The sequence below is a fragment of the Jaculus jaculus genome, chromosome 19 (genome assembly GCF_020740685.1).
Source record: "Jaculus jaculus isolate mJacJac1 chromosome 19, mJacJac1.mat.Y.cur, whole genome shotgun sequence".
NCBI classification, from domain to species: Eukaryota; Metazoa; Chordata; class Mammalia; order Rodentia; family Dipodidae; genus Jaculus; species Jaculus jaculus.
The window spans coordinates 54,621,216-54,637,842 of NC_059120.1; the positions used below are offsets into that span (position 1 = coordinate 54,621,216).

A 16,627-nucleotide genomic window follows, 5' to 3' on the forward strand; every position below is an offset into this window, starting at 1 on the left:
AATTAAGTTCACTTGCAGTGGCAGGAAGCCATGGCCCACCCATACGCACTTTCTGTCTCTCTCAAATAAATAAAAATATTTTTTAAAAAGTATAAAATTTAGGGCTGGAGGGATGGCTTAATAGTTAAAGGTGTTTTCCTGCAAAGCCAAAGAACCCAGGTTCGATTCCCCAGGACCCACACTAGCCAGATGCACATGGGGATGCATGTGCCTGGAGTTCATTTGCAGTGGTTGGAGGCCCTGGTGTGCCCATTCTCTCTCCCTCCCTCCCTCTTTCTCTGTCAAATAAATAAAAATAAAATATTCTTTTTTTTAAAGTACAAAATTTAGGGCTGGAGAGATGGCTTAGCAGTTAAGGTGCTTGCCTGCAAAGCCTAAGAACCCATGTTTGACTCTCCAGAGCCCACATAAGCCAGATGCATGAAAGTGAGTCAAGCACAAGGTCACACATGCCCACTAGGTGGTACAAACGTCTGGAATTTGATTGCAGTGGCTGAGGCCCTGACACACCAATTCTATCTTTCTAAAATTAAAAATATAAATAAATTAAAAAGTACAAAATTTAAAGTTATTATGTATTATGTTAATAAGACACTATTTTAAAATTAGGTGTAGTGGCACAGGCCTTTAATCCCAGCATTAGGAGCCTGAGATAAGAAGATCACCAGAAGTTCAAGGCCAGCCTAAGGCTACAGAATGAGTTGCAGGTCAGTCTGATCTACAGTGAGCCTATATTTCAAAAAACAAAAACAAAAAAGACACTATATCCAGGTATTGACAATTTTTTTTTAATAATAATGACAAACAGTTGAATAGACATAGTTTTAACATAAGTAAAAAGTGAATTCATACAAAATTTCAATGACAGAATAAACATTTGTGTTTTTTTGTTTTGTTTTGTTTTTCGAGGTAGGGTCTCACTCAAGCTCAGGCTGATCTGGAACTCACTATGTAGTCTAAGGGTTGTCTCAAACTCACAGCGATCCTCCTACCTCTGCCTCCCGAGTGCTGGGATTAAAGGCGTGCGCCACCACGCCCGGCTTAGCATGTTTTAAATATGCCTGTAAAGGCTCTTAAAAGTTAACATATTATTATTTAAAGAAAACATCCACTAATATGGAAGACAGAAAAATATTCAATAGATAATGGACAAAACCAATTATGACATCTGTACTTTTGGTTTTATTCAAAATTTCTCTTGGATTTGTGTCAGGTAAGATTAAAGAGCACAATATAATAGCTGAGAAGCTTCCTTTTAGGATGAACTGCAGAAGCACAAATTTTCAGAGGTATGGAAAACACACCTTAAAATAGTAAGTAGTATCTTTTGGTTTATATGTGGAAAAGAGCTTTAGAAATATTTAGAAGGAAAAACAATTTTCATATATACTCCTTTGGTTCACTAAACTTTCTCCTTTTCGGCACTGACTCTTCTTGACTAGAAGAATCAAAGTAGAGGACCTGTCAAAAGAAAACATGTAAGAGTTTTCAGTCTGAATGTCTCTAATTTTGGACCTTTTTTTCATGTCCCTGTAATGTTGGAAAACAGATTTAGGGGCTGGAGAGATGGCTTAGCAGTTAAGACGTTGTCTGCAAAGCCAAAAAGCCCAGTTTCAATTCCCCAGGACCCACATAAGCCAGATGCACAAGAGGGCCCATGTGTAGTGAGTTCGTTTGCAGCAAATGAAGGCCCTGCTATGCCCATTCATTCTCTCTCTCTCTATCCCCCCCTCTCTCAAATAAGTGAATAAAATTAAAATAAAAAAAGGCTATGCATGGTGATGCACACCTTTAATCCCAGCACTCGGGAGGCAGAGGTAGGAGGATCACTGTGAGTTTGAGGTAACCCTGAGATTACATAGTGAATTGCGGGTCAGCCTGGACTAGAGTGAGACCCTACCTTGAAAAACCGAAAAAAAAAAAATTCTTTTTTGTTCTTTAAAAAGGTTTAAAAAAAGAAAACAGGGCTTGAGAGATGGCTTAGTGGTTAAGCGCTTGCCTGTGAAGCCTAAGGACCCCGGTTCGAGGCTCGGTTCCCCAGGGCCCACGTTAGCCAGATGCACAAGGGGGCACACGCATCTGGAGTTCGTTTGCAGAGGCTGGAAGCCCTGGCGCGCCCATTCTCTCTCTCTCCCTCTATCTGTCTTTCTCTCTATGTCTGTCGCTCTCAAATAAATAAATAAAAAATGAACAAAAAAAAAAAAAACAGGTTTAGAAGGAAAAATAGTTGTAACACTGTATCCTCAAAATAGTCAAATATTGGGCTGGAGAGATGGCTTAGTGGTTAAGCACTTGCCTTGTGAAGCCTAAGGACCCCAATTTGAGGCTCGATTACCTAGGACCCATGTTAGCCAGATGCACAAGGGGGCGCATGCGTCTGGAGTTCGTTTGCAGTGACTGGAGGCCCTGGCATGCCCATTTTTTTTCTCTCTCTCTTTCTCTGCCTCTTTCTCTCTCTGTCTGTCGCTCTCAAATAAATAAATAAAAATAGTCAAATATTTTGGAAAATAAAAAGGGAAAAAGACTTTAATTACAAATAGAAAAAACATTTTACTTTGGGTATCATGTAACATTTAAATCATGTCTTGAAACAGGCATGGTGTTATATGTCATATAATCCCAGCACTTGGATATAGAAGCAGGAAAATCAGGAGTTAAGGCCAGCCTTAGCTATACAGCAAGTTCAGGGCAAGCATGGGCTACATGAAACCCTACCTCAAAAAAATAATACTGGGCTGGAGAGATGACTTAGCTGTTAAGGTGCTTGCCTGTATAGCCTAAGGACCCAGGTTCAACTCTCAAGTACCCATGTAAGCAAGATGCATAAAGTGGCATGTGTCTGGAATTCATTTGTAGTGGCTAGAGGCCCTGGAGTGCCAATTCTCTTTCTCTTTCCCAGCCCCCCCCACCTCTTTCTCTCTGTCTAAAATAATTAAATTAAATTAAATTAAATATTTAAACAAAAATCCTAGCCATGCATGGTGGTACACACCTTTAGTTTCAGCACTCAGGAGTTAGAGGTAGGAGGGTCATCATGAGTTCAAGGCCAATCTGAGATTACAGAGTGAATTTCAGGTCAGCCTGGGCTAGAGCAAGATCCTACCTTGAAAATCCAAACAAACAAAAAAATCATTGATTTCATACCCCTGGTAATAATTACCAGTTGTGTTAGCAATATCTCATAGATTAGATATTCAATGCAATGAATGTTTCCTTATATTCTTCTTATTTTTTGAGATAGGGTCTCACTGAGCCCAGGCTGACCTGGAATTCACTAGGTAGTTTCAGTGTGTCCTAGAACTCACAGCGATCCTCCAACCTCTGCCTCCCAAGCGCTGTGATTGCAGGCATGAGCCACCAATACAGAGTTTCACACAGAAGCACAGGCTGGACTGAACTTTACTATGGAGCCCAGAGTAGCCTTTAAATCATGGCAATCCTCTTGTCTCAACCTCCCAAATGCTGATATTAAAGACATGAACCACTATGCTTGAAAACTTCATTTAAAGAATTTAAAAAAATATTTTATTTATTTATTCGACAGGGAAAGGGGGGGGGGAGAAAGTAAGAGAGAGAAAGAGAGTGGGCACACCAGGGCCCCCAGCCACTGCAAATGAACTCCAGATGCGTATGCTCCCCTGTGCACCTGGCTAACGTGGGTCCTGGGGAATTGAACCTGGGTCCTTTGGCTTTACAGGCAAATGCCTTAACAACTAAGCCATCCCTCCAGCCCAAGAATTTATTTTGTTGTTTATTTATTTTTTAGAAAGAGAGAGAGAATGGGCATGCCAGAGCATCCAGCCACTCAAATGAATTCCATATGCATGTATCACCATGAGCATTTGGCTTATATTGGTACTGGGGAATTGAATCTGGGTCCTTTGGCTTTGTAGGCAAGCACATTAACTCCTAAGCCATCTCTCTAGCCCTTAAATATACTTTTTTTTAGCCAGATGTGATGGCATATGCAGAGGTAGGAGGAGGATCACTTTGAGTTCAAGGCCAGCCTGAGAACACAGGGTGAATTACAGGTCAGCCTGGGCTAGTGTGAGATCCTATCAAAAAAAAAAAAAAAAAAAAAGAGGGCTGGAGAGATGGTTTAGCAGTTAAGCATTTGCCAGTGAAACCTAAGGACCCCGGTTCAAGGGTTGATTCCCCAGGACCCACATTAGACAGATGCACAAGGGAGCACACATGTCTGGAGTTCGCTTTCAGTGGCTAGAAGCCCTGGCACACCCATTCTCTCTTTCTCTCTATCTGGCCCCCCTTTCTCCTTCTGTCTGTCACTCTTAAATAAATAAATAAAAATAAACAAAAATAAATTAAAAAGAGAAAAACAAAGTTTAAAATAATTTATTATTTTCATATATAATAATGACATTCTGGAGCCAGAGAGATGGCTTAGTGGTTAAGGTATTTGCCTGCAAAGCCCAAGGACCTGGGTTCGATTCCCCAGGACCCACATTAGCCAGATGCACAAGGGGGCACATGCGTCTGGAGTTCTTTGTAGTGGCTGGAGGCCCTGGCACACCTATTCTCTCTCTCCTCCCCACCCTTCCTCTCTCAAATAAATAATAAAATAAAATAAAATAATATAATAATGACATTCTGATACTTACTATCTCACTCAGTCTTTACATTCTCACAAGACTTACTGTTTTCCTAGATTCACATCGACGTCTCTTCAGATTTTCTTTTTTTACTGATTCATTTCCATTTCCCTCCACAAAGAAAAAAAATTACCAATTGGTTATTTCTCAAAGAACAGGCAACAGTTGATTTTTCAACCTTATGCAACACATGCAGTTTTAAAGGTTTTTTTCAAGGTAGGATTTCACTCTAATCCAGGCTGAACTAGAATCCACTATGTAGTTTCAGGATGGCCTCAAACTCACATCAATACTCCTACCTCTGCCTCCAGAGTGCTGGGATTAGGATTAAAGGCATGTGCCACCATGCCTAGCTGTTTTTTTTTGGAATTTACTATGTAGTCTCAGGGTGGCCTCAAACTTACAGAAAGCCTACCTCCGCCTCTTGAGTACTGGGATTAAAGACATGTGCCACCATGCTCAGTTTCATGTTTTAACACTATTTAAAATAAATTGCAGAAAGAGAGAGAAAGAGAGAAAAAAAAATGGGCAAATTATCTCCAGATGCACCTTATGGATTTGATTTCATGTGGGTCCTGGGGAACTGAACCAGGGTCCTTTGGCTTTGCAGGTAAGTACCTTAACTGACAAACCATCTCTCCAGCCCCATTATCACAATTTTAGAACACTCTCTTGAGCCCAAGAAGCCCTATATCCTTCAGCTGTCCCTCTATTCCCCTAACGTCCTACCAGTCCTAATGCTCTTTCAATGGCTTTCCAAATTTTTTTATTTATTTATTTATTTATTTTTTTGTTCATTTTTTATTTTATTTATTTGAGAGCGACAGACATAGAAAGACAGATAGAAGGAGAGAGAGAGAATGGGCGTGCCAGGGCTTCCAGCCACTGCAAATGAACTCCAGACGCGTGCGCCCCCTTGTGCATCTGGCTAACGTGGGACCTGGGGAACTGAGCCTCGAACCGGGGTCCTTAGGCTTCACAGGCAAGCGCTTAACCGCTAAGCCATCTCTCCAGCCCTGGCTTTCCAAATTTTGGCTGTCACATAAATGGAATCATGATATGTAGACTTTGTAACTGGCTTCTTTCAATTAGCATGGTATTTTCAAGGTTTATCCAAGCTGCTATATGTATTGATACTTCATCCTTTTTTTTTTTTTTTGCTGAATAAAATATGAAAATTTGTTTATCCACTCATCTGTTGATAGACAAGAATCATTTTTCCATCTGGGTGTAGTGGCACATGTCTTTAATCCCAGCACATGGAAGGCAGAGATAGGAAGATTCATCATGAGTTCAAGGCCACCTTGAGACTACATAGTGAATTCCAGGTCAGCCTGGGATAGACTGAAACCTCACCTCAAAAAACTAAAAAACCAGTCACGTGTGGTAGTGCATGCCTTTAATCCCAGCACTTGGGAGGCAGGGGTGAGAGGATTTTCTTGAGTTCAAGGTCAGCCTGAGACTACATAGTAAATTGCAGGTCAGTCTGGGCTAGAGTGAGACCCTACTCTAAAAACATGTTTATTATTTGTGTGTGTATGTGTGATTTTAAGGTAGGGTCTCATTCTAGCCCAGGCTGACCTAGAATTCACTATATAGTACCTTTGCCTCCTAAATGCTAAAGGTGTGCACCAACATGCCCAGCTTTTTGTTTTAACATTGTTTAAAAAAAAATTGTTCCTTTTTTCTTGGATATAAATTTTCTTTGTTTATTTGGAAGGGGGGCACACCAGGGTCTCTTGCTACTGCAAGCAAACATCAGATGTGTATCTGGCTTTATATGTGTACTGGGGAATCAAACTTGGGTCATCAGGCTCTATAAACAAATGCATTAACCTCTGAGCCATCTCTCCAGTCCACTTTATTTTTTTTATTTTTATTTTTTGGTTTTTTGAGGTAGGGTCTCACTCTGGTCCAGGCTGACCTGGAATAAACTCTGTAGTCTTAGGGTGGCCTTGAACTCAAGGTGATCCTCCTACCTCTGCCTCCCAAGTGCTGGGATTAAAGGCATGTGCCACCACGCCCGGCTCACTCCAGTCCACTTTAAAAAATATATACATTTATGAGCACAGCAGGAAATAGAGAGAGAATGAATGGGTAATCCAGGGCCTCCTGTATCTGCAAACAAACTCCAAATAATTGTTCCACTTTGTTTATCTGGCTTTATGTGAGCACTGGGAAATTAAAGCCAGCAAGCTTTACAAGAAAACTCCTTTACCCACCAAACTATCACCCCAGCCCAGATTCTTTTCTGTATTGTACCTTCACTAAAATTTCCTTTGTACTATTATGTAACTAACTCAAACTTCTACAACGACCTCTAGTTATGAAACTTTTAGCTAAGATCAGGTACTATATGATGTGATGTGTGTGTCTGTGTGTATCTCCTTAGCACCTAGAAGTACGTGGCATATAATTACTACTTAATAAGTAGTCATAAAATAAATTAACGTGTGAGTCAGGAATGACAAATTTAGAATAGAAAATATCCTAAAGTGGTATTTACCAGTGGTTGTGGTGGCACATGCCTTCAACCCCAGCCTTCAGTAGGCAGAGGTAGGGGTAGGAGGATGGCCATGAGTTCAAGGCCACCCTGAGATTAGATAGTGAATTCCAGGTCAGCATGAGCTATAGCACGACCATACCTCAAAAATTAAAAAAAAAAAAAAAAAAAGAAAGAAAGAAGAGAAAGGACTGGAGAGATGGCTTAGCTGTTAAGGCACTTGCCTACAAAGCCAAAGGACCCAGATTCAGTTCCCCAGGACGCACGTTAGACAGATGCACAAGGCGGTACACACATCTGGAGTTCATTTGCAGTGGCTGGAGGCCCTGATGAGCCTATTCTCTCTCTATGTGCCTCGTTCTCTCTACCTCTTTCAAATAAGTAAATTAAAAAAGAAAAATTTACCATTATATTCTGAAAGATTTTTCCACTTCTTGTTTTGCTTTCAGACATATAAAGTTCAGATGTTTTACTGACCAACTGCTCAACCTAGAAAACAAATCATACAAAAATCATATATCATACTACAATAAAACTCAAAATAAATAGGGACCAAACATTTAATCATAGAATTTCGTATCTGTGCTAGGCATAGTGGTTCATACCTGTGATCACAGCATTCAGGAGACAGAGGCAGGAGGACTCCTAAAAATCTGAGACCATCTTGGGGTACACAGAAAGTTCCAATGTAGCTAGGGTCTACACTGCAAAACCATCTCAAGCCTCTCCTCCCATCCCCCCCCAAATGAAATTGATCTAGCTATGAAATTTTGAGATTCTGTGAATATTATTTAGGTTTATTACTAAATAATTTCATAGTAATATATTATAAACACTTTTCTTCTCGAGGTAGGGTCTTGCTCTTAGCCCAGGCTGACCTGCATTTCACTATGTAGTTTCAGGGTATCCTCGAACTTACAGTAACACTCCTACCTCAGCCTCCTGAATGCTAGGATTAAAGGTATGTGCCACCATGCCCAGTTTTTAAAACATTTTTAACATTAAATATTTTTTATTTTTTATTATTTTTACTATACCAATAAGCTAATGATTATTATTGGTTTTTCAAGGTAGGGTCATGCTTTTAGCCCAGGCTGACCTAGAATTCAGTATGTACTCTAAGGTTGGGCTCGAACTAACTGCCATCCTCCTATTTCTGCCTCCTGAGTTCTGGGATTAAAGGTATGTGCTACCATGCCAGGCCTCTTGTTTTTAAAGATCTATTTTTATTTATTTAGTAGAGAAAGAGAGAGTGAGAGAAAGAATGGGCATGCCAGGGCCTCGTTATCCACTGCAAACAAACTCCACACACATGCACCACTATTGTACATCTGGCTTATGTGGGTCCTGGAGAAATGAACCTGTGTTCTTAGGTTTGCAGGCATGTGCCTTAACCAATGAAGTCATCTCTCCAGCCCTTGATTTTTTTTTTTTTTTGTTGTTGTTGTTCAGTAGGGTCTTGCTGTAGCCCAGAATTCACTATGTAGTTTCAGGCTGGCCTCAAAATCACAGTGATCCTCCTATCTCTGCCTCCCAAGTGCTGGGATTAAAGTCTTGCATCACCATGCCTGGCATAGCCATCTTTTTTTTTTTTTTTAAATTATTTATTTATTTGAGAGCGACAGACACAGAGAGAAAGACAGATAGAGAGAGAGGGAATGGGCGTGCCAGGGCTTCCAGCCTCTGCAAACGAACTCCAGATGCATGCGCCCCCTTGTGCATCTGGCTAACGTGGGACCTGGGGAACCGAGCCTCGAACCGGGGTCCTTAGGCTTCACAGGCAAGCGCTTAACCGCTAAGCCATCTCTCCAGCCCCCCCCTTTTTTTTTTTAAACAGGCTTAAAAATATGGAACGTGCTGGGTGTGGTGGTACATGCCTTTAATCCCAGCACTTGGGAGGCAGAGGTAGGAGGATCACCGTGAGTTCGAGGCCACCCTGAGACTGCATAGTAAATTCCAGGTCAGCCTGGGACAGAGTGAGACCCTACCTCGAAAAACCAAAAAAAAAAAAAAAATTATATATATAGAATGCTTCACAAATTTGCAAGTCATCCTTGCACAGGGGCCATGCTAATCTTCTCTGTATCGTTCCAGTTTTAGTATATGTGCTGCCGAAATGAGCACCCATCTTTTAAACATATTATATTACTCATTTTAGAGAGAGAGAGAGAGAAGAAAAAGAAGAAAGAGAGAGACAGAATAGGTGTACCAGGGCTTCCTACTACTGCATATCAACCCCAGACACATGCACCACTTTGTGTATCTGGCTGCATGTGGTACTAGGGAATCAGACCATGGCCATTAGGCTTTACAAAGAAGTGCCTTTAACCTATCTCTCCATACCATAACCATCTTAAAAAAAAATTAAGGCCAGGTATGGTGGTTCACATCTGTAATGACAGCACTGAGGGGGTGAAGGCAGGTAGATAGTTTCAAGTTTGAGGTCAGCCTACTTTACACAGTAAGTTCCATGCCTGCCAGAACTACATAATAAGACTCTGTCTCAACAACCCAAAATTAATAGATATACAGATAAATTGGTAAGTAAAGAAACAAAACTGAAGGATAGAATTATCACATTTATACCTGGCAATGAGATTTTAGATTGTCTTTACACTTCATATGTTCATCTTCCTCACAAACTAAATTTGGTTCTGTAAAACAAAAAAGTTATTAAAGTGGTATAAAATTGAATTAATTTATCTACTTTTTTTTGTTCTTTTTTTTGAGGTAGGGTCTCACTTTAGCCAAGGCTGACCTGGAATTCACTATGTAGTCTCAGGCTAGCATCGAACTCACAGTGATCTTCCTACCTCTGCCTCCCGAGTGCACCACCACGCCTGACATTTATCTACATTTTTATAAATTTCTTACCTCTAATTTCAGAAGCTCCATAGGGTTTTTTCTTCTCTTCTATTTTAGTTTCAAAATAAAAATCTTCCTACATATGTGAAGGAAAAACAGACACATTTCAAAGAAAAATTTAAACAATAAGGTAGAAGTCTTTATGAACAAATTTGTTTTATGTGAAAGATAAATATAAGCTATAACTATTTTTTGTTTGTTTGTTTGTTTTTCAAGGTAGAGTGTCACTCTAGTTTAGGCTGATTTGGAATTCACTATGCAGTCTCTCAGGGTGGCCTGGAACTCATGGTGATCCTCCTAGCTCTGCCTCCCGAGTGCTGGGATTAAAGGCGTGAGCCACCAACGCCCGGCTATATGAGACTATATTAATGTCTTAAAAAACAAAACAGCACGTGCCTTTGGGGACAAATTCAGGAGGATCACTGCAAGATTGAGGACAGCGTGATTGACGTACATAGTGAGTTCCAGGGCAGCCAAGGCCCAGTCTCAAATGCCTAGATGGTTGTTGGATAGATGGTGCAGTGGTTAAAAGCACTTTCTGCACAAACTTAACCTGATGACTGGAATTTGGATCCCAAGAACTCATGTAAAGCTGGACTAAAGTAGTGCATGCACCTGTAATCCCATCTTCCCACAGCAATGATAGGTAATGAATCCCAAAGCTCATAAATTTGCTAATGACATTCATAGAGGCAAACAAGATAGACCTTGCCTCAAACAAGGTAGAAGGTGATGATCAGCACCTCGAGGCTGTCATCTGACCTCTACATGCACACTATGGTACATGTGTACTCACACATACATCCAAACACACACGCAAAATAAAGTCCCTTCCAATCTTGAGCTTATGATTACAATATTTACAAAAATACTAAGGTCTACTAAAGTCCTCAAAATTAAACCAAACATGTTGCTATTGTACTTTGTAACTACACTCACATTCATAGAATTTTCATCTTCCATGTCATCTTTGTCCATTAGGATTTTTTGAAATGGTGTTTTCAATTGTTTTGGTGCTAGTATACTTGAATCAACATTTTCCATTCTTTCTTTCTCAGTAGTTACTTTTATTTTTAAGGTGTGAAAAGGTGTTGGGACTTCCCCCACATTTAAGTGTGTAGGCTCTCCTTCAAATACTGTTCGTTCACAATCACCATCCTTAAAACCAGGAGGTTGGTAATCTGGGGGTGTAACTGCAAAAAAGGGAAGAATAAATTGCACTGTTCATAAAATTGAAGAAACTGCACTACTTTTATAAAAACATATGCAGATTTAATTTCAAATAGCATAAAAGAGCCAAGCATGGTGGTGCATGTCTTTAATCCCAGTATTTTAATCCCAACAGTGAGGTAGGAGGATCTCTGTGAGTTCAAGGCTGGCCTAAGACTACACAGTAAATTCCAGGTCAACCTGGCCTAGAGCAAGACTTTACCTTGAATCCCCCCACCCCTAAAAAAGTATGAAAGGATGTTAAGGTCTGGAGAGATGGCTTAGTGGTTAAGGTACTTGCCTCTGAAGCCTAAGGACCAGGGTTCTATTCCCCAGTATCCCAGATGCACATATATTTGGAGTTTGTTTGCAGTATCCAGAGATCCTGGCATACCAATTCTCTCAAACTATTTGCCTCTCTCTCTCTCAAAATAAATAAATAAAATATTTAAGCTGAGCATGGTGGTGCACACCTTTTATCCCAGTATTCAGGAGGCAGAGGTAGGAGGATGACTATGAGTTCAAGGCCATTCTGAGATTACATAGTGAATTCCAGGTCAGCCTGGGTTAGCATGAAACCCTACCTTGAACAACCCCCCTCCGCAAAAAAAAAAAAAAAAAAAAAAATTTAAAAAGAGCTTTGAGGGTCTAGAAAGATGACTTAGTGGTTAAGGCATTTGCCTGCAAAGCCAAAGGACCCAGGTTCAATTTCCCAGGATCCACATAGGCCAGATGCACAAGTTGGCACATGCATCTGAAGTCGTTTGCAGCAGCTAAAGGCCTTGGTGTGTCCATTCTCTCTCTCTCTCTGAAATAAAGTTAACAAAAAAATATAAAAACAGAGCTTTGAAAGGATTTAAGCTGTAATATAAAAATCATCTTCTTCATATATCCAAGTCCTCATTTTATTTCCAAAAGGCAATTTTCATATTCTTTACTAGGCTGAATGGCTATGAAAAAATTATTTACCATCTTTGAGTTGTTGTTTTTTTCAAGTTTTATATTTTATTTGAGAGAGAGAGAGAATGAGAATGGGTGTGCCAGGGACTTCAGCCATTGCAAATGAAGTCCAGACATGTACACCACCTTGTACTGACTTATGTGGGTCCTGAGAAGTCAAACCTGGGTCTACTGGCTTTGCAGGCAAGTACCTTAACTGCTAAGCCATCTCTCCAGCCCTGATTTGGTTTCTTTATCAAATAAACTATACCTATGCTCACAGAGTCAAGGTGGATATAAAATGGTTATTTTATGTGATTTTTATTTTTATAAATGAGAAAGAGAACTAGCATACCAGGGCCTCCAGCCACAGCAATCAAATTCCAGACATGTGTGCCATCTTGTGCGCATATACAACCTTATGTACTCCTGTCATCTTGTGGCTTATGTGGGATCTGGTCTTTGAGCCTTTACCACTAAGCCATCTCACCAGCCCCTATATATATATATATATATATGTTTTTCGAGGCAGGGTTTCACTCTAGCTCAGGCTGACCTGGAATTCACTATGTAGTCTCAGGGTAACCTCAAACTCATGGCAATCCTCCTACCTCTGCCTTCCGAGTGCTGGGATTAAAGGTGTGCATCACCACGCCTGGTTAACCTTTTATTTAATTAATTCATTTATTTGGGAGAGAGAGAGGAAAAGGCAGAGAGAGAGAAAAAATGGGCATGCCAGGGCCTCTAGCCACTGCAAATGAACTCCAGACACATGAGCCACTTTGTGCGTGTGGCTTACGTGGGCCCTGGGGAATTGAACCAGGGTCCTTAGGCTTCGCAGGCAAACACTTTACTTAGCTGCTAAGCCGTTTCTCCAGCCCCCCATAATAGTTTTTAAAGTAACATTTATTTATTTGAGAGAGAAAGAGGCAGATGGTGGGCGGGGGGAGAATGGGTGTGCCAGAGCCTCGAGCCTCTGAAAACAAACTCCAGACACAAGTGCCAACTTGTGCATCAGGCTATGCGTAGGTATTGGGGAACTGAACCTGGGTCCTTTAGCTTTGCTGGTAAGTGCCTTAACTGCTGAACCATCTCTCTAGCCCTTGAATGTTTATATCAAACTGACAAACAGTGAGTACTTTATAATTGTTATTGCTCTGTTTTAGGAAATATTATATATGAATAAAAGACATAATGTTTTATATTTTATATAGAAAACGTTATTCATGTAATAAAAGATAATGTTAAACCAAGTGTGGTGGCACATGCATTTAATCCCAGCAATCAAGAGGCAGATGTAGGATTGCTGTGAGTTCTAGCCTAGCCTGGGACTACAAAGTGAGTACCAGGTCAGCCTAAGTTAGAGTGAGACAGATCTTAACTCAAAAACAAACAAACAAGCAAGCAAGCAAACAAACAAACAATCTAGGCATGGTAGCACATGCCTTTAATCCTAGCATTTGTGAGGTAGAGGTAGAAGAACTGCCATGAGGTCACCATGAGACTACATATTGAATTCCAGGTCAGCCTGGGATAAAGTGAAACCCTATCTCAAAAAAAAAAAAAAAAAAAAAAATAGAGCCAGGCATTGTGGCACACGCCTTTAATCCAGCACTTGAGCAGCAGAGGTAGGAGGATCACCATGAGTTTGAGGCCACCCTGAGAATACACAGTGAATTCCAGGTTAGCCAGAGCTAGAGTAAGACTGTACCTCAAAAAAAAAAAAAATGTTTAATGTCTGTATGAGTTTTAGCAAATACATACATACATATTTGAAAAGATGGGTGAGAGCTTGCTGCTGTTGTGTATTTTATTTTTCAAGGTAAATGTCTCACTCTAGCCCAGGCTGCCCTGGAATTTACTATGTAGTCCCAGGCTGACCTTGAACTTGTGGTCATCTTCCTACATTTATGTCCCTATTGAGTTTTATTCTTTTGTTGTTATTGCTGAATTTTAGAAAACATTATGCATGTAATAGAACACAAATTTCATGCTTTTTTTTTTTTTTTTTTGGCAGGATCTCACTGTAGCCCAGGCTGACCTAGAATTCACTATGTAGTTCAGGGTGGCCTTGAACTCATGGAAATCCTCCTATCTCTGCCTCTTCAGTGCTGGGATTAAAGGAGTGTGCCACCATGCCTAGCAAATTTTACCAATTTGATAAATCAGAGCTGGGGAGATAAAGGTAAAACTATATATACACATATGCATGCATAAGTAAATAACTTTATTTTTATTGTTACTATTTTTGGTTTTTCGAGGTAGGGTTTCACTCTAGCTCAGGCTGACATGGAGTTCACTCTGTATCCTCAGAGAGGCCTCAAAGTCTTGGCGATCCTCCTACCTCTGCCTCCTGAGTGCTAGGATTAAAGGTGTCGCTGTGGCTGGCAATTTTATTATTTTTTAAAAAGAAACCTGGGGCCAGGTGTGATGGTACATACCTTTAATCTCAGCACTCAGGAGGCAGAAATAGGAGGATCACTGTGAGTCTGAGGCTACCATGAGATAACAAAATGAATTCCTGGTCAACCTGGGCTACAGTAAAACCATACCTTAAAAAAAAAAAAAAAGAAACAAAAGAAAACAGGTCGAAGAGATGACTTAGCAGTTATGGTACTTGTCTGTACACCCTAAGGACCCAGGTTCAATTCCACAGTACCCACATAAACCAGATGCACAAGGTGGCACATGGGTCTTGAATTTGTTTGCAGTGGCTAGGGGCTCTGGTACGCCCATTCTCTCTCTTTCTCTCTCCCTCTTTCAAATAAGTAAACAAATAAATAAATAAACAGCCTTGGTTTTAAAAAAAACTGGTACAATACTATTTCATTTAATCATGTGTGAGGTATTTACATGGATATATTCTTATAACTACAGATATATATATACATATATATATAAAATACACATGTATTTGTTTTGTTTTTGTCTTTTTTTCAAGGTAGGGTTTCACTCTGGCCCAGACTGACCTGGAATTCATTAGGTAGTCTCAAACTGAAGGTAATCCTCCTGCCTCTGTTTCCCCAAAGCTGTCATTAAAGGTGTGTGCCACCATGCCTGGCCCAAATGTTCTTTATGAGTCTATTTTGTGATTATAGTTATAGAAATAATACATTCAGTGTTACAATTTCATAAGTGTAGAACTTATAAGACATAGCTGGAGATATACTAGAGAGGTGGTTTAGCAGTTAAGCCACTTGCCTATGAAACCTAAGGACCTAGGTTCAATTCCCCAGTACCCGTGTAAACCAGATACACAAGGTGGTGAATGCATCTGGAGTTCATTTGCAGTGGCTACAGGCTCTGGCACTATAAATTTTTTTTTTTTTTTTTTTTAAGTAGGGTTTCACTTTTGCTCTGGCTGACCTGGAATTCTCTATGTTATCTCAGGGTGGCCTCAAACTCACGGTGATCTTCCTACCTCTGCCTCTCGAGTGCTGGGATTAAAGGCGTGCACTACCACGCCCAGCACTATAGAAATATTTTAAAGCCTAGTTTTGCAAGTCTTCTTAAATGTTTATTTTTTTTTCTTTTAGTTTTTTTTTTTTTTTTAAGTTTTTTGAGGTAGAGTCTCATTCTAGCCCAAGCTGACCTGGAATTCACTATGTAGTCTCAGGGTTTCCAACTCATGGGGATCCTCCTACCTATGCTTCCCAAATGCTGGGATTAAAGGCATGTGCCACCACACCTGTCTTTAAATGTTGATTTTTAAAATATATTTTACTTTATTTATTTAAGAGAAAGAGAGAAGAATCAGAGAGACAGAGAAAGAGAGAGGAAGAGGAAGAGATTGGGCATGCCAGGGCCTTTTAACTGCTGCAAACCAACTCCAGACACATGCCACCATGAGCATTTAGCTTATGTGGGTCCTGAGGAATTAAACCTGGGTCCTTAAGGCTTTGCAGGCAAGAGTCTTAACCGTTAAGCCATCTCTCCAGCCCATTTTTTTGTTTTGTTCTTTTTTTTTTTTTAGGCAGGGTATTGCTTTAGCCCAGGCCTGCCTGGAATTTACTATGTAGTTTTAGGGTATCCTCAAACTCACAGCAATATTCCCAATCCTCCTACTTCAGCCTCCCAAATTCTGGATTAAAGTTGTGTACCACCAAGCCCAGCTTTCAAATACTGGTATTAAATGCAGTTTTATAATTTCAAAAAATGTATAACCATTTAGCTACCTAATTGCTAACATGAGAATGGAAACTATTTCAACAACAACAGTAAAACATACAGGTATCAACTAAAACAGAAACAATGACAAATACTACCTTCATCATAGTAAAAAAGTTTCATGGTCAAACAGACATCATTAGGTAAAGGTCCCAGATTTTGCATTAGAATGTAGATCTTCCGAATGAGGAGAATACTTGCTTTCTTAGTGTCAGCATATGTCATGCCAGATTCATCACATTTATTTTTACTAGAAGTGAACCAGACAATTTCATAAAATGTATGGATTCCAATATCATAACTTCACTTTTTTTGTGTGTTTTGTTTTTTTCAA

The 16,627-nt window shown here is 40.1% G+C and overlaps 1 protein-coding gene and 1 non-coding gene across 3 annotated transcripts in view; both read right to left on the reverse strand.

Moving 5' to 3' along the window:
• Nucleotides 1-1,380: 1,380 nt before the first annotated feature.
• Nucleotides 1,381-16,627, reverse strand: part of Hormad1 (HORMA domain containing 1) — a 40,335-nt gene continuing 25,088 nt past the window's right edge. The window contains exons 8-14 of one of the 2 annotated variants that reach the window (XM_045138822.1): nucleotides 16,392-16,543; nucleotides 10,912-11,171; nucleotides 9,988-10,054; nucleotides 9,700-9,767; nucleotides 7,519-7,602; nucleotides 4,656-4,721; nucleotides 1,381-1,461 (exon numbers count right to left, since the gene is read on the reverse strand). In XM_045138822.1, coding sequence (XP_044994757.1) covers nucleotides 1,381-1,461; nucleotides 4,656-4,721; nucleotides 7,519-7,602; nucleotides 9,700-9,767; nucleotides 9,988-10,054; nucleotides 10,912-11,171; nucleotides 16,392-16,543 — 778 coding nt within the window. Of the gene's footprint in view, nucleotides 1,462-4,655; nucleotides 4,722-7,518; nucleotides 7,603-9,699; nucleotides 9,768-9,987; nucleotides 10,055-10,892; nucleotides 11,172-16,391; nucleotides 16,544-16,627 lie in introns of both variants that reach the window. The other variant, XM_045138823.1, reaches the window with a different exon arrangement.
• On the reverse strand, nucleotides 9,131-9,237 carry LOC123456206. Its single transcript, XR_006634407.1, has one exon. It is a non-coding gene; the product is annotated as a U6 spliceosomal RNA (small nuclear RNA).